The following is an 18,718-nucleotide window of genomic DNA, read 5'->3' as shown; positions in this document are numbered from 1 at the left end:
AGGCCGAGGGTAAGTTTGGAATTTCAGAAATTAGTTTCGGGAATTACAAAACGAGCCTTCATCCAATTGGGCCAAGGAAAAACTTAACAAAAAATTGAGGCCCAAGTATTAGGGGTGGCCGGCCAAGGCCCAAGCCCCATTATTAATGGTCATGTGCTTTGCATGTGACCAATTAATCATGTATTTAACCATGTATATCCATAGAATGTTCAAGAAAAAAAAATTGAAGAACCTCCAAAAAGGAGCTCTCGGCCGAGCAACAAGAAAAGAGAAAAAAATAATTTCCAAGCTTTGATCTTAATCCAAAAATCTTGTTCTTCTTGTATTTGTAGTGTACGCAAGACGCTCTTCAACGGGATATAATTAGTTTGGTGAAAGGAGCACGTTTGCGACGAGTCGGAATTTCAAGAAAAGGTAAGAATTTTACCCCTTTAATGTTATGGAATTGGTATGAATATGATAAGGATTGAGAATAGACGAGAACCTCGTAGTTTTGATGTATGTATGAAACCGTGGGTGTGTGTGTGTGTGGTGTTGTGGCCGTTACTGGTGTAGTGTGGAAGGCAAGTGGAATTGATTTTGTTTAAGTTGATTAGTTGCGTCGTTGTGGTATTTATGACGTAAATGAATGTTTAACGAATTGAATTGGCGTTGGAAATGGTTGCGGATTATTATGGGAAAGTATATGATTTCGGTATATTTGTGTATATCCTTGTAAAATTATGATATTAAGACTTTAAATGTGACTTATGGTTGTTGTTAATGAATTTGGAATGAAACAATAGGAGTTAGTATGTTCGTCGGAATTTTTGACGTTTCGGATGAAATATGGAAAGTGACGAACTTCTTGAATTTGTGTATATTGTTTGGAACATACTTGGGATGTGTTTGAATGATCTTGAATGAGTGAATGAATATAATAATGTGGACACTAGTTTGGTATTGTGAAGTTTGAATGAAAAATTGTCAACTCATATAGAAAGGAAGAATATTGAAGTTAGAGTGCTTTAGTTGTGGTTTATGTTGTTTGTGATGTTTGGGTTGTTGTTGTTGATGTTTATTGAGCCGAGCTAAGTCTCGGGGGTGTTAGATATATAGGGGAAATGCTGCCAAAATTTCGGTAGGCAAAAATGAAGTTAAGGGAATTCTTAAGCCTTAGAATCTCTAATTGGTAACTTTGACCATTTGCAGATTCTGGACGAAACGGGATTTGAGTTTGGGGTGAGCATAAGACGTTTATAAGGTATGTAAAGCTCCCCACTCCTTCTTTTGGCATGTCTTAGTATGTTAGGTTGATATCGGAACCCCGGGAGCAATTCTGCTCCTCGAAATCCGATCTATAAAATGGCTACTATTCATTCAATTCAACTGAAGCCTAATGACCCTATTTTGGCTAGAAAGCAAGTAGGCGTCCGAAACTTATGCAAATGCAATCGGATTACTTCGAAATCTTTATGTATGATCCCATAGACACTAAATGTTCGTAATTTATGTTCGCCACCTCGACTTGACCCGAGGTGGGCCCGCTAACCCTGAGATGCCTTATTCGTTCTATTAGGCTCTCTTTTTGGATAAGTTTCGATAATTACCCGACTACCTTGGTTAATGAAATGACTTATGAAGTACTCAAGTTTTGAAAGGCTATTTTGATATACAATTGCATTGTTTGCTCACGACTCCGCTCGTGCCTTTTTATGACTTCGTTCACCGGTTCCCGGGCCGGTTATGATTCGTGCGCACTATGATAAATTCGGCCGTATGCTGTGTTACGGTTCCCGAGACCTCGCCATAGGGCCGGGTTCTGTTTGGAGTTATGCTGTGATATGGCTGGTGATATGATATGCTGATATGTGTGTGCTCGGGGATGTACGGAGATTTGAACCTTCTGGTGTTATGATGTATGTGGCACCAGCGTCGGAGTGGTGACCACGTTCCTGAGTTTTGCATGATTTTGTTTGCATTATGTATATATGATTTTGATACACATTTGGATATACTGTTCGACATTTCTCTCCTTTGTATCCTGTTTGCTTTCAGTTGTGGTCTATATTTCTGTACTCCATGCTTTACATACTCAGTACATCTTTCGTACTGACCCCCTTTCTTCGGGGGCTGCGTTTCATGCCCGCAGGTACAGACGCCGGTGATCCACCATTGTAGGCTCCACTTCTGCTATTTCGGAGTACTCCCTTTTATTCGGAGTCCACTTTTGGTACATATACCCTTTGCTATGTATATATATTTTTGTACGTCTGACTATTTGGGTACGGCGGGGCCCTGTCCCGCCATATGATTCTGTCGGTCAGTTTAGAGGTCTGTGGACATGTCTGTGGGTTATGGTCTTTCTGTATGGTTATGTGTATATGTTGTTTGGGCGATCCCATATGCCGAGGCGGCCGGTCCGCATATGTTTATACGTTGCTTTGTTAGCCCTGTGTGGTCTTTGTTGGTGTTTGCTGTGTACAGGGCTATTTTGGATAGGCTGTAAAACAAAGGAAACTCTGCCGAAATTTTTCTAGAAATTATCTAAACTTGGAATACAGCCTTGTCGGCTTCTGCTATATATTTGAATGCATTTGATAGATGGTTTGGGTGCCCAGATTGGGCACTAGTCACGACCTACGGGGTTGGGTCGTGACAGTTCTAGGGTCAGACCGCAACGGCCTAAAAGGCTGAGATGCGGATGGGTTTTCAACACATCCACCATCTGGGTTCACTAATAGTGAAGTTGTAATCTGCGATTTTGGGATACTCCGTCCCCTTCGGAGGAAGTCCGGCCTGATTGTTATTGGGCTGCAGCCCTCGCTCATTCTTCTCGAAATTGTCTTTCTTACTTCTACTGGGTTTCTCCAATGATAAATAGCTGGATCCACCACTGTCAGCTTCTGGCGGTGGATAGGGTTGAAAGCGATTCTTCGAAGAGTTACGGTCTGGTCCGGAACCTTTGTCCGTCTTTTGTGGGGGGATCTGCAGAGGGAGCCCCCAGTATGTTGTCTTCCACCTGCATCTTGGATTTGTAACGGTTGTGCACATCCTCCCAGGTTGTAGCTTGAAACTCCAAGAGGCTTTCCTTATGCCTTCGGGAAGCATCCGAACTCAAAGGGTTCAGACCCTTAGTAAAAGCCTCTACTGCCCACTCATTCGGCATGGAAGGCAATAGCATACGCTCCTTCTGAAAGCGGGTGATGAAATCCCTGAGACATTCCGACTCTCCCTGAGTAATGCGGAAGATGTCCGCCTTTCTGTTTTTTACCTTCCTCGAGCCGGCATGAGCTTTGATGAAGATGTCGACCAACTGGTAAACGAAGTTATTTAGTGTTCCTAAAGCTGGGAATACCATGTCAAGGACCCTCGGGTGAGAGTCTCGCCGAATATTTTAATCAACACCGACTTGATCTCCTTTTCTTGCAAATCATTACCCTTGACCGCCATAGTGTAGGCTGTAATGTGCTCTTGCGGGTCTGTGGTACCGTCATATTTGGGAATATCGAGCATCTTGAACCGCTTCGGGATTGGTTCTGGAGCCGACTCTGACGTGTAGGTCCGCTCATTGTACTTTTTTGAATCGGGGTCCTCTGTGATCGGGGGTGCCCCGGGGATTTGACTGAGGCGCCTCTGGAACTCCTTTGCGTTCTTCTCAGCCTCCTTGGCTGATTGATCCATCTTCTCCGTAATCTCCCTCATGAATCGCTTGACTTCAGCTTGGAAGGGATCATCAGGAGCGGACTCGCTTCTGGAAGCGACTCCGTTCCTTCTCACAGTTTGTCCGCTTCCATTGGCGGCATTTACATTAGCAGCAGTCGCAGGCGTGCCGGTGGGAGCTGCGACCCTATCCACCAGTCCTCCCATGAGTGCCTCGACGATCCGCTTCAGCCGCTCTACTTCTGCTATGGTCTCGTGATTTTACCCCCACAGAATCTGGATGGTTCCCGCCTTTGGTTCATCAGTGAGGAGTTCGTCCTTTTCAGTGTTGAGATTGTGCTCTCCTTCTATCGTTCCATTACCCGCATTAGGTTGTTGCAAACCAGTTTCAAGGGGATGTCTATCTGGTCCCAGTGGGAGATGGCCCTGTGGGTTTGCAACGTTGGGTTGTCGTTAGCTCCTATCATACCTGAAATTGATGCTTAGGTGGAACAAGAAACTTAAGAGAGATTAGTAAAACAAACAACGGTCACAATGATAACCACAGTTGTCCCAACTCCACGGTGGGCGCCAAACTGTTTACCCGTAAAACGGTTTAGTTGAATTTATAGACGTGGTCAGGACACGTAGATCAGAGTGACCAGTAAGATTAGACTGTTAATATAGAAATAATGTAAACACGCGAGAATAAGCAAGAAATAAAGGGAAAGCTTGGGCAGTAACCGATTGGCCCGGACATAGCTTCCTCTATTCCGATCTCAACGTGGCACCGGAACTCAATATGAACACAATAAAGTAAAAAGTTAAGCAGTATATTATCTTGTTGTTCGTGTCCTTTACAATGGAAGTGACAATCCCAATTTAGACTAAGAGTTAGGGGCACATATTCCATGTATCACGCCCCTGCTCATAATGAGCTTTAAATACACGGCAATAATGAACAATGATGAAGGCCATAAAACACGAATTCACCAAATCTGTAACACTTGGACTGACTTATAACGGAAGACCGTTGGAGTCGCTTACGGAGCTATTACACTCCACCACCGATCTAGGCACTCTTCCGGTACCATGTTGCTACCACCGGTGGTAGTAATGCTGACTCACCTTATGACCCGTCCTTTATGCCACGTGTCCTAACCGTATTGATACAGCTATACCCTCCGCATTTATCCCAATACATTATTACTATTTTACCATCCGACAGGAATTACTTATCCCGATATTATTCCTGATATAATTTATCTCAGAATTAGTAACCAAACAAGGGATAAGACAGCACTAAATTATTATTCCAAGATTATTTATACTTGTTCAGCATACCAAATAACCCCTAAGGCCTAAGGGTAAAATACTCTTTATCAAAGTCGAATTTGGTTGAACTTGAGACTTTTGATTAAATATAAGAAGTAAGTAGTTATCACTCCAACACAATTTTTAGTGTTACAGATTTTATAACTTGACTCTTTAAAAAATTCTACACAAAAGATATCTACCTCTTCCTTAATTAATTTTATTAAATATCGCAGTAAAACATTTGTGTGTATATGTTGACATCTAATTTTCATCTCTTAAAACGCGTATTTTAATTTCCAAATTTCCCGAGTCCAAGTCGGAGTAAGGATGCCCTTAAAAATTTAACAATTTAAAAATCCCGAGAAAATTGCAGAAATTGGCGTTTAATCATTAATTATAAAAATTAACAATTGCAAGAAATTAAGAGTTATTTACTTTCATACATATAATTTAAAAGAACATGCATATCCCGCTCCGTCTAAATTCGAGAAATTCAGCAATTGAAACGACGTACGAATTACGGTACATTTTTTACCGCATTTTTTCACATCCTTAAAATTATCCGGAACTATGTCAATATTGGGATTATATTAAAGCTTGTATTTTAAAACGACATATTCCAAATTCGGAATTTATAAAAAACGGGTCTACGAAAGCGTTTTGGACAAGTATGTAGTTTGACAAAGTTGAGTATTTATTTTTAAAAATTGTGTACAGGGGTCTTTTAAGAAAATATTTTCTAAACTTGAGGGGCCTTTTTAAATTTTTCTTAAGACTTTTTTTTTTGGGGGGGGGGGATCTATATATTTAAAAGGGGACCAAAGTTATCAAGAGATAACTTTGGCCCCCTCATTTCATTTGTTGAACTGATCGTCTTTCTCTTTTCTCTTTGCTAGCAATGGCGATTTAGGGTTGAGGTTTTCTTGCGATCTTCGTCGTAGCCATTTCATGGCTGCTTTCGAGCAAATTCTTGAGGATTTTGCTCCCCTTGTTCTCCTAATACTAATGGCATGTTTTATTTTAAGTTTTAATCACGTTTTCATGTTCGATTCGAAACCCTAATTTGGAAATTTACTCTTATTTTCTCCGTGTCATGGGAGCCATGGACAAGGGCCTTTGAGCCTACTGTTATCTTGGCACCATGACACACAAATGGAGAGAATTCAAGGGGGAAATCCCAAAAATTCGAATCGGTTAAGGGAGTTTTGGGGATTTTATCTTTTAATGTACTATGTGAACATTGTATTGTACTAATTTTGATTGTTTGTGTGACTCACTGTACTATCCTAGTATTTGGGAATTCATTGAATATTTTTGTGTGTAATTTTAGTACTACCCATTGGAAATTATCTGTTTTTGTTGAGTATAGGATAAGGTAGTACAAGGCTGAGGGAAAAATATGGTCCTTTACTCGTTTTTGAATTTTGTAATATGGAAATTAGGGTATTTTGGGGGGAAATTAGTTGGGATGAGGGACTTTCCCTCTTTTGTCCCTAAAGCCCTAATTGATTACTATAAATAGAAGACATTTGTGCCATTTTTGGGATATCCGGACCTTTTGCTAAAAATCCTAAGCATTCAAAGAATATCTAACTCTCCTATTACTCATATACACCAAAAACCAATATATATATATATATATATATATATATATACATATATATATATATATATATATATATATATATATATATATATATATATATATATATAAGTAGATTACTTTGAGAATACTATAAGATATACCTACCTATATGATTATAAGATACACATATTATACAAAGGTTTGAAAAGAAAGGTTGTTTTAAAAGGCTTTAAGTGTTGGTGTTTGGAAGCTGATTCAATCTCTCCATTTTGATCTTTAGGCTGCCCCAAATAAAGGTAAATCCTGTTCTAGTTCTTTTTTCTTCTTTACTTGTTGTTATGAGATGCTTTGTTTAAACTTGTTTGCCATTTGATATATTATGAATGCTTAGTCTAGTGTTCAGTGTTATTGTTTCTGTGCTTGTTTTATCATTTTTAGTTATAAAATGAACTGAGTATGAGATTATGTTAGGCTAAAATGGATATCATTGACTTATTAGTTCAAAGATAGGAGGAAATGTTTGAATATGGGAGTCTAAGCTTTTCTTAAAATTTTGTTATAAGGGTAGTTCTATGCAGTTTGTAGTGTTGTTGGTATAAAAGGTTTTAAATAAGGAAACAGAGTCTATTTTGCTTCTAGTCTACTGTTACATTGGATTTTCTAAAATATAAGTTTGTTATGTGGATTCCTATGAACTTTGGTGTCGCAGTTAAGGGTTCTTAAGATGTTTTTATCCTTGATTCTGGTGGTGTTGTTATTATTCTCATTAGATCCTGAGGTTTCTAATTCTATGGTAGCTGTTGAGTTTCTTTTTCCTGAGTTTTGATCAGCCTATATAGTGGTTCTAGTTCAAAGGATAGAGATTTCATGCTTGCTTAATATAGTTTAGAGTCTAAAATAAGTTTTGAGGATCAAAAGTCAAAAAATTATTTTGAAAATGAATCCTTTCATCTTTGTTTGAAGCTGTCCTGAGGCCAAAGTAAGTTGGTTTTTCCTTCATTTGTTGATAATGACTAAAATTTCTCCTTAAAAAATGTCTTGTGATATTTTTGTGTCCTTTGAAGTAACTTGAAAACCTTAAGTATGAAACTAGCTAAAAAGATTTTTAAATCAAATTTTTCCCGTGCCCTGGTATGTTTAAGCATCTCTGGAGCTTCTTGTTTGATCTTTTAGTATTAACAGTGCCTGTTGCAAGTGAACCCTATTACACTATATAAGGATGATCTTAAAAAATGAAATGACTTTAAGAAAAATCTGAGATGTGCTCTTTGTTTCTCTGCAATAGCTATTTAGCTTAAAATATAGATGTCCATGGCCTCTGCTACTTAGTTTGTCTTACCTTGAAACCAATAGCTATTTTGCATAGAAAAATGATTTTTTTTATGATTCCCTTTTTAATATAATCTGTAACTGGGATTGGAGAAAAATTTGAGGAGTACGAAACCTATCAATACTAATAATCTCTAAAATGAACCTTGGTACCCTTTTTCTTAGATTATAAAAGAAAAGCTTGTGTTTCTTGACCTAAAAATGTGATAAGAGATTTGGGGAGGGATCAGTATTGCTGGGGATTTTGTTTCATTTCCATCTTGTGTCCTATTTGCTATTTGTGTACAGTATCTATGTAACTTGTCATTTGTGTATTGAACCCTCCTTATACTGACATTGCCTATAATTTGCTTAATCGCCCTTACCTATCACAATCACTTGGTAGACTAAAAAATGAGTTCTAAAAGCTGGAACTATGCTTAAATGATCCTGCTTGCACTTAACTTCCTTGTAATGTTAGTAACTTGGCCCTTGTTGATTTATTTGAATTAAGTCTTGTCTAGTAAATCATCTACTACACCTAGGACAGTGCCATGAACTCTTTGGTTGTAGTCTTGGATTTTTTTTTTTAAGACTTGTCACTATTCTTGCCTGGAGTTCCCTCTCACTTTTGATTTGCTTGTGCCTTACAGACCATTGGTCTTGACTCATAGTAGTTACTTGTCTGCAATGTTCATGATTGTTTTGCCACTTATGATTTGTATTCATACTTGGAATTATTATAGCTTACTTGGTTCCCTTCACTTAATGTGATTATCTAATAGACTAGGTGTAAAGAACCTAAGCTAGGACTGAAAGCTGTTTTAGAAGATTAAGTGTGATACTTGCTTTTTGTGATATACCTTCCTTGTCATTTTGCTTGTGAGATCTGAGGCTGCTCCCTAGGCATTTTTCCCTTATTTGGTTGTTTAAAACTGAACTATGCCTAATGTGTTAGATTGAATCTAGGATAGTATCAGGTCTCTTTTTTATCCTTGCTGTGATTTGTTGAATCCTATTTATGTTTCTATCTGTGCTTTTTCTTTCTTGTGTAGTTCTGGGAATGAATTGGCTGAATCTGAACCATTTCTTTTGACCACACTCAGACCTTTAAGCCAAAAGTTGCCTAAAATGACTTTGGACCTCTAAGTTGCTTCTGAGATGACCTATTGATAGTAAATCTAAAGAAAGGTTTCTAGCACTACTTTAACCCTTGTTGACTTAAAAAATGAATTCCTAGGCTGTCTAATTCTCATTCCATCTCTTTGATTAGTGATTTCATTTGAGGCTTGAATTTAAAGACTTGTTTGATCTACATTAGTGGAACTAGGGGACCTGTGATTGCATTTGAGCACTGTGACTTGTCTCTATGATTTGTGCTCTTCTAATGGGTTTTTGGTCACAGTTTTTGGATATCATGTACAATGTAAACCATATAGAGGCTGATCATAGGAAACTAAGACAAAGACTAAAAGATGTATTCTAAAAAAAAAAAACTAAGTGTGGAGTCTGTTTCTTGCTTGTTTGCCTTCCAAATACTTGCTCTCTATATTCTGATCATGCCCTATTATATCTTGATGTAACATTCTGAACCTAAATTGAATATCATGCACCTCATAACCTTCGACAAGACTTGATACCAAGTATTCAACCTCAAACTCCCTTTGTTGTGACTCATATGACCACATTGACCAATATTTTGGACCCAGGAAATTATCATGTACCCTGTGCATCCTGTTCACCCCTTGGCTAGGCATTTCTTTGTCCCTATTCTGATGTGTTACCCCTGCTTGTCCATGCTATTTTTGAACTGCTGTCCTGCTCTGGTTTGGTGTTTGTTTCAGCCTTACTTGACACTTATAGTACCTAGTTTTGCTTGCCTATGCATGACTGGACATCAGCTTTACTTTACTTTGCTTACCCTTGCACTGCTTGGCATCTCTTCAGACCCTGTTTGCTTCTTTTAGTTAAACTCCAGTTTGAAGCTAATACAATCCTATATGATTTACTTTGACTGGCTATTTTATTAATACTCTAGATCCAAGACTTGCATAAGATGTTAAAATTGAGTAGAAATCCTAGCTTTTCGTTTGAGAAGTTGAGTGAGATCTTGGCTATTCTTGATTTGTTTTTTCTGGGAATTTTTGGGTAGGTTATAACTGGTATATGATCAGAAGATAATGTTTTAGAGTTAAGGTTGATGGAATATTTAGTGTATACCAAGTATATGTGAAGGGTATGCCCCCCTCGAAAGGTTTTGCTCTTCACATCTAATGATATATTGGTGTATATCATGTATATCTTAGTCTTGATACTTAGAAAATTTGGGGAAAGTCAGCTGGTATATTTGTGGCATACTATGTATACCACCTCTTGACACTTGGAATTGTTTTTTAAGAAGAGAATGGCTTGGGCCTGTCATTTGGGCCTGTCATCTGCGTCCCCATATTGACCTATTATTCTTACTGTTTTGGGCCTATTTCATATTTAGGCCATGTTAGTTATCTGATGTCGTTTATTATTATTAACGGGCTAGGCCCAACAAGTTGTAATTTATGTTTTGGCTATGTAATAGTTGTAGGCTTTAATTTTATTATTCAAGTTTAATTTGTGGATGTATTCTAATATTGTGTATGCCCGTTTGTATCCTTGTCCACCCAAACCCGTTGGTGGGCCCCAATGGGGGTCCACTAACGTATCTAGATCGAGTCAACCCCAACTTGAGAAAAATAGAGCATATGTTGGAATTAAGACGAACCCGAGTGCATAAACATGTTCTTTTGGGCTTGGTCAGCCCAAATTCTCTATCTCTTTTAAATTACGCATTTTAGTTATTATTTGTGTAGTTATTGTGTCAATTGGGACCCTTATGGGATTGTTGTATTTTAAAGTCGCCAAAATAAGTTTACTACAAAATTAAGACTAATTTTGAGACTTTAATGCAAGTTGGGACTGATTGGACTAAAAGGACTAAAAATTGCCGATTTTTGTGGAATTTGGGACTAAAATGAACATTTATGAAACGTGTGGACTTATGACATTTGGACCAATATTCAACACTGATAGGACTAATTATGAATATTTAGACTTAGGCTAAAAAAGTAAAAATTAACTAAAAGCTTAGAAATAAAAGATGGACAACATATATGTATATTATATGGACTATAATACTGTATCTAAATTATTTTCTTAAAAACTATTTTCTTCTACTTTGATACATTTTTTTAAAACTATTTTTTGGGTGGACTTACATAGAGTCCTATTTAGGCTAAGAGCCTTCGGATATTAGACTAAGTGTTCTAGTCCGATACCTAAACGCCCAATTTTGGGTAAAATATTACCACTTTTGATTCTTGAAAAGAGGCGTTTTTTGCATGAAAGACTAATTTTTATTTGCGGAAGTATAAAGCATAACTATTTTTATCATAGCCAATTTATATTTACATGGACATACTATTAGAACTCGTAGGTAAATCGCAATTGAGCGGACCCTTAATACCGGGGTGCCTAGCACATACCCCGGGGGATCACCAGAACCCTTACCTAGACTCTGGTAGATTAGGTTTCTTTTAAAATAATCATAAAAATAATTATTTTAAATGAACCCTTTTCGACTCGATTTTTCCTAATTTCCTAAAAATTGGGTGACGGCTCTAAAAATAAGTCCATTTAGAGTACCATTATGTAGAAGTATATTTTTTCCTTTTTCCCTGTACGATTGACAACTGTACTTTCCCGGGACACTTTCCTTTTTAAATGAGGCAAGTGAAAATGCGAATCGGAAAAAGTAGAATCGCTACAGTATATATTAAAAGAACATAATGGGAAAAGTAATAGGGATAAATAAGACCCTAATTATCATAACCAATAATATTATTCCATTTTCAGAACATAACAATAATCTATATAAATTATATATAACTCTCAATGAATCTTACAAAATTAAGGGTTTTGTCTTCTCTTTCATACAAATCTTAGTTTTTCTCCATCCCACTAGCCCGTCGTTGCTGTTCTGCCATCGACAGCTACTGTTCCATCAGAAAATCAAATATGTCTATGTTTTTCTTCACATGAATACTCTTTTTCGCCTGATTTCTCTTCCATGTTTTTTTCGTTGCTTTTTTGTTTGCCGGAGTTTTCTTCTTCGACTGGAGTTCTCTTCCATGACTTTTATACATTCTTCTCTCCCATGTATATGTTATATGAATGTCATGTGTATCTCATGCATATAATAATACACGTGACATACACAACGTACAATTACTATACTTCCACCTCAATGAGTGAACTTTTTTACAAGTGTGATGAGTATATATGTGGATATCAGGATTACTTATTTGTAACATGATTATTTATGCATCATTAATATGTTATTCATATACATATATGTATGTTGATATGTGTATACGGGTAAAACCGAGGATATGGATATACTCGGTTTCCCGATGTGAACGTTATGTTCGTCATGCTCGGCCACGATAAGACCGGTATATCGGGAATCGGGCACCAAGCCCAATCCAAAATGTGACATTAAGGAAGGATGAAGAGGCGGTTAACCACCATGAGGAGAAGACCGGAATATCCGCCCTCAGCCGTATATTTCGGCCCCAATCCCAGCAACAACTGTCAATAGATTCCTTTCCTTACTTAGAATTGTACTAGGGTTAGGACTCCTCTACTATATAAAGAGGAGGTCCCCATTTATTTGAGGGGTTCTTCTCTCTCGACAGGTAAAAGAAAAATCATGTATTAAGCAAGGCAATACAATTTTCTGAGTTCATTCATCTTATCTAAAATTCTCTTTGTTACTCACTGTTCAAACATCCGATCATAGGGATTCGACCTCGGTTCTTAATACCCAAGGCCAGTCATTATTCATTTTGGTCAGATCTGTATAGCTCATTTTACTTATTCGTTTATCATGTAATCTAATCTCATGTTGAATTAAACCATATATCCTTAGCACCGCATACAAATTCAATTGTTTTCTATTTTAAGGTTAAACAGTTTGGCACCCACCTTGGGGCCAGGGATAATAGTGGTGGTTTAATACAAAGTTCTGATTATACTCGATATTTTACACTTGTTCTTTAAGGTTTGATTTCAGGTCTACCAGACATGTCGGACTCCCATTTTGTCAATTTTCAAGTTGAGTCAAGCCATCATGAGCACAACGATAAGGGCGTACCTAACAACAATGTACCCTTAGTTAATCCTGACCAAGTTGGGTCATCGGTGGGCAACGTGCCAGCTGGTGGGGATAATGGATCCATGCTGCAATAGATCTAAAACCAGTTGGACATGGCTATGGCCCAACTACATGCCCAGCATGAGATCATAGCACAATTGCAAAACCGAAGTCAAGCACCCGATGTTTCTCCATCAGAACAGACTGAGGATACGGAAGAAAGGCACGCTGCTCGGAATAATGAGAACCCTCTCGGGCAGAGTGTCGAGCTGGTAAGTATGCTCGAAGAATTGACAAAACGAGTCGAATTCGGCCAAAAGAAGATAGAGGCGAACAATAAGAAGGTGGAGAACTACAAATCGAGGGTCGACCAGATTCCTGGGGCACCACCGGTGTTAAAGGGACTGGATTCAAAATAATTCGTCCAAATGCCTTTTCCCCTAAGTGCTGCGCCGATGAAAATCCCGAAGAAATTTCGCATGCCCAATATTCCGAAGTATAATGGGACAACGGACCCAAACGAATATGTGACTGCATACACATGTGCTATTAAAGGCAACGATCTCGCCGATGATGAAAGGGAGTCGGTGCTGCTTAAGAAATTTGGGAAAACCCTGTCCAAGGGAGAAATGATATGGTATCACAACTTGCCCGAGCATTCGATTGATTCATTTTCCATGCTCAGGGATGCTTTTGTCAAAGCTCACGCCGGATCCATCAAGGTCGAAACTCGGAAATCAGACTTGTTCAACGTTAAGTAGCGAGATGACGAAACCCTCCACGAGTTTGTGGCCCGATTTCAAATGGAACGCATGGACTTACCTCCGGTCGCTGACGATTGGGCCGTTCAAGCTTTCACTCAAGGGCTCAACTCAAGAAGCTCGATCACATCATAGGAGCTAAAGCAAAATCTGATAGAGTACCCAGCAATCACTTGAGCTGATGTACACAACAGGCATCAATCGAAGGTCAGGGTCGAAGATGATGAGATTCTAAGAGCCGCCTCAGTATTATGGCATTCCGGTAAAGGGAATGATCAATCGAGGAGAACGACAGATAGAGATTTAAGACCATCATATGACAGGTATCAACCTTACCCACCTGATTGAAGGGGCAACGGGCGCAGCAACGAATCGAGCAAGAACGATAGGAGGAATGATCGAAGGATCGATCGAGGCCCAAGTAATCATGGATTAATGAACAGAAATGTTGTCGATAGAACCTCGGGAAATAGAGAAATTCCAAGGTTGTCCGAGTATAATTTCTGCGTAGATGTAGCGACCATAGCAGCAGCCGTTATCCGTAACAGGGAAACGAGGAACCCAAGGCCAATCCAATCTGATCCATAGAAGCGGGATAAAAGCCTTATTTAAAAATACCATCACACTCACGGCCATCGAACTGAATATTGTCGGCAGTTGAGAGAGGAAGTCGCCCGTCTGTTTAATTTGGGACACCTTCGAGAATATCTAAGTGAACGAGCAAAAACTCACTTCAAGAACGTGGACGCCAACAAGCAAGATAGACTGCAAAAGCCTCAGCAAGTGATCCACATCATCATGGGAGGAACGGACGTCCCCCTAGGGCCAGTAGTGAAACGCACCAAAGTTTTTATAACAAGCGAAAAACATATTCGGAATTATAACCCCGACAGACCCATCTCGATCAGTGACGAGGACATGGAAGGCATCGTTCAGCCTCATAATGATGCACTGGTAATATCTGTCCTTGTCAATAAATTTAAAATTAAACGTGTGCTGATTGATCCACGTAGCTCGGCTAATATCATCCGACGGAGAGTCATCGAGCAGCTGGGACTACTAAATCAGATCATGCCAGCAATACGAGTCCTTAACGGATTCAACATGGCCTGCGAAACGACGAAGGGCGAAATCACCTTACCAATCAACATGGCCGGAACTATGCAGCAGACCAAATTTTATGTGATAGAGGGAGACATAGGATACAATGCATTATTGGGAAGACCATGGATTCACCTCATAAAAGCGGTCCCCTCAACTATGCATCAAGCGTTGAAATTCCCGACCTCAGAAGGGATCAAAACTGTTCATGGTGAGCAACAGGCCGCAAAGAACATGTTCGCGGTCGAAGAATCTGTTACGACGGCAATGATACCGGAATGGATCAACGGGGAAAGTGCCAAATAGAAATCACATATTTCGATCCCGGAGTCATCAGAGGATCGGAATAGGAACACACCAGATGAGGAGTTAGAGTTCGGAGTTCCGAGGACCTTTATGGTACCCAATGATTCAGATGCCACTAAATCCACAGTCGAAGAGCTCGAACAAGTCAGACTGTTCGTTCATCTACCTGACAGGAAGGTATACCTGGCACGGGGTTAACTCCCGAGCCCAGGAAATAATTTATTGAATTTCTTAAAAATAACTTATATTGCTTTGCCTGGTCCCATTTAGACATGACAGGTATCCCACCAGAGGTGACAACGCATAAGTTGAGTCTGGATACGAGTTTCCCTCTATTCAAACAAAAGCGGAGGCCGCAACCCGAGGTAAAGCACGCGTTCGTCAAAGATGAGGTATCTAAGCTCCTTAACATAGGATCCATTCAAGAGGTTAAATACACGTACTGGTTAGCTAATGTTGTAGTAGTACCTAAAAAGGGAAATAAATTTAGAATGTGCATAGACTATAAAGATTTAAATAAGGCTTGCCCGAAAGATTCATTTCCTTTGCCTGCGATCGATGCTACTGCGGGTCACGATACACTGAGTTTCCTCGATGCATACTTCGGGTATAATCAAATACAAATGGACCCGGAGGATTAAGAAAAAACCTCTTTCATAACTAGATCTGGCACGTATTGTTATAATGTAATGCCCTTCGGCCTAAAAAATGCCGGTGCCACCTATCAGCGGCTGGTCAACCGCATGTTTGAGCACCAAATAGGTAGATCAATCGAAGTTTATATCGATGAAATAGTTGTTAAGTCCCTGCGAGCAGAGGACCATTTAAAGTATCTGCAGGAAACTGTCACGACCCAGCCCCGTGGGCCGCGACTGGCACCCTACCTGGGTACCCAGACCAAATCGCATATTCATTTCCGAATCCAAACTTATTTCAGAATTTTCAAGAAGTTATATCATACATAATTTATATCGAAAGTATGTCTTAAGCGGTCATATCAAATCAAACTCAAACAAAGCGGCGGAATAGGCATCGCCGGTCAAAATACAAATATATACAGAAGGGCCATTTGGGGCCATCATATCAAACAGACCGCTTCAAGACCCGAAAGCAAAATCAGACAACATACACATAGGACCCTCGCCCCACAAATATGACTACAGGCCTCTACGAATTCAAAACATAACATATGGCGAGACAGGGCCCCGCCGTACCCAAACTGTCAAATATACAAAGGATATACAGAGTAGAGGAGTCTGTACCAAGAGTGGACTCCGGACCCAGTAAGAGTACTCCGAAAAGCAAGAAGTGAAGCCTACTGCGGAGGATCACCGATGTCTGCACCTGCGGGCATAAAACGCAGCCCCCGGAGAGAGGGGGGTCAGTACGAAATATGTACTGAGTATGTAAAGCACGGAGTACAGAATTATGGATCAAAACCGAAAGCAAATCAAATGTCAAAGTGGGGTACAAACTGGTATGTCAAAATCTGGGTCGAAATAATATACATGTATTTTATGCAAACAAATCATGCAGACGCTTAAGAACGTGGTCGCCACTCCGACGCTGGCGCCACACACAGCATAACACCAGAAGGTTTCAAATCTCCTTACATCCCCGAACATAATCATAATCATCGGTGAGCGTATCGCATCACGAGCCATATCACAGCATAACTCCAAACGGAACCCGGCCCTATGGCGAAGCCTCGGGAACCGTAACACAGCATACGTCCGAATTGTCATAATGCGCACGAATCAAAACCGGCCCGGGAACCGGTGAACGAAGTCATAATAAGGCACGAGCGGAGTCGTGAGCAAACAAATGCAAATCGTATTTCAAAATAGTGTTTCAAAACAAAGTAAACTCATAAATCATATCCTATTACAAAATAGTCGAATACTTAGTCGACATAAAATTTCATTTCGCAAAACGTTTCCAAAATGGTCCATATAATTCAAAACATAGGTTAGCGTATCGAATTGTCCAAACCTACCCCGTAGGAAGATGTCTCAAGGATCCGAAGTAATATTTACAACTTTATTATCAAAGATGGCCCGAAGGGCAAATCGGGCATTTTGGGGTAGCGGACCCACCTCGAGTCGAAGTGAGGTGGCGAGCATATTTTTACGAGCATTTATATGCCAAGGGTCATACATAATCATTTCTAGGTTACCCGACCACATTTCGATAGGTTTCGGACGAATAGTGGCATTCTAGCCAAATTGGAGCCTTTAGGCTTCACTAGAATTAAATGAATAGTAACTTTTCTGTGGATCGGGTTTCGAGGAGCAGAAATGCTCCGGAAGGTCTCATATTCGACTGACACACTAAGATATGCCAAATGAAAGAGTGGGAGGCTTTACATACCTCACAGACGTCGTAAGCTCCTCCAAATGCCTCGTCCCGTTTCGTCAAAAATCTGCAAATGGTCAAAGTTACCAAATGAGATCCTTAGGCTTAGAAAAATGCCTTTAACTCCATATTTGCCTACCGAAATTTCGGCAGCATTTCCCCTATAAATCTAACATCCCCGAGGCGTAGCTCGGCTCAAATTAACCAACTACAACAGCCCACACATCAACAACCAAACCAAACAACAATCAAACCATTCTAGCTTAAAGTTCTACATGACTTCTAAAGTTGGCAACTTTCCATTCAAACGTTCAAAATCCCGATTCTATATTCACATAATTGTATTCATTTAACCATCCAACACTAGTCAAACACATTCCAAATTCAATCTAAGACATACACGAAATTGCACCAAAATCGATTTATTTCCATAATTCTTCAAACGCTAAAATTCACAACGAACATTCTAACTAACGTCGTTTCATTCCGAATTCATCAACATTGATATAGATTCATATCTAAAGTCTATAACACCCAAGATATACATTGATATACATAAAAATACCGAAGGTATACGCTTTCCGATAATACTCAAAATCATTTTCTCGACGCCAATTTCATTCACCAATTAATCATTTACAATATAAGGATCACCGCAACACATTATACCAACTTAACCAAGATCAATTCACACCAATCTCCCTATCTATGGCTCACGGCCAAACTCACTACAAACACACACCCACACGTTTCCATTTATGTCCAAACTACGGGATTCTCGTCTACTTCCAATCCTTAACACATTCATAGCAATTCTATAACATTAGAGGGGCAAGATTCTTACCTTTTACTAACTTTCCGACTTGTCGCAAACGAAATCCTCGTGCCAAACCAATTATACCACGTCGGAGAGCGTCTTGAGTACTTCTTAATTATGTGGAAGCCAAGATTTTTGGATCACACACAAGCTTGGAATCTTTTCTTTCTTTCCTCCTTTGCACTCGGCCGAAACCCCTTTTTGTGGTGAGTTCTTGATTTTTATTTTTTTGATCTAGAATTTGTTAAGTCCTCCTAGTATATATCCACAATATTGATCATGTGCATAGCACATGATCATTAAACAAGGGGCTTGGGCCATGTATATGGCCGGCCACCCCAAGTCCTTTGGGCCTAACC

The 18,718-nt window shown here is 39.4% G+C and overlaps 1 protein-coding gene across 1 annotated transcript; it reads left to right on the top strand.

Annotated features, from left to right (window-relative positions):
- The first annotated feature begins 14,698 nt into the window (after positions 1-14,698).
- On the top strand, positions 14,699-15,187 carry LOC132613071 (uncharacterized). Its single transcript, XM_060327126.1, has one exon. The coding sequence runs from the start codon at positions 14,699-14,701 to the stop codon at positions 15,185-15,187; it is 489 nt and encodes a 162-aa protein (XP_060183109.1).
- Positions 15,188-18,718: the final 3,531 nt, after the last annotated feature.

The sequence above is a fragment of the Lycium barbarum genome, chromosome 10 (assembly GCF_019175385.1).
Source record: "Lycium barbarum isolate Lr01 chromosome 10, ASM1917538v2, whole genome shotgun sequence".
Taxonomy (NCBI): Eukaryota; Viridiplantae; Streptophyta; class Magnoliopsida; order Solanales; family Solanaceae; genus Lycium; species Lycium barbarum.
This window is presented reverse-complemented; position numbering and strand designations above follow the sequence as displayed.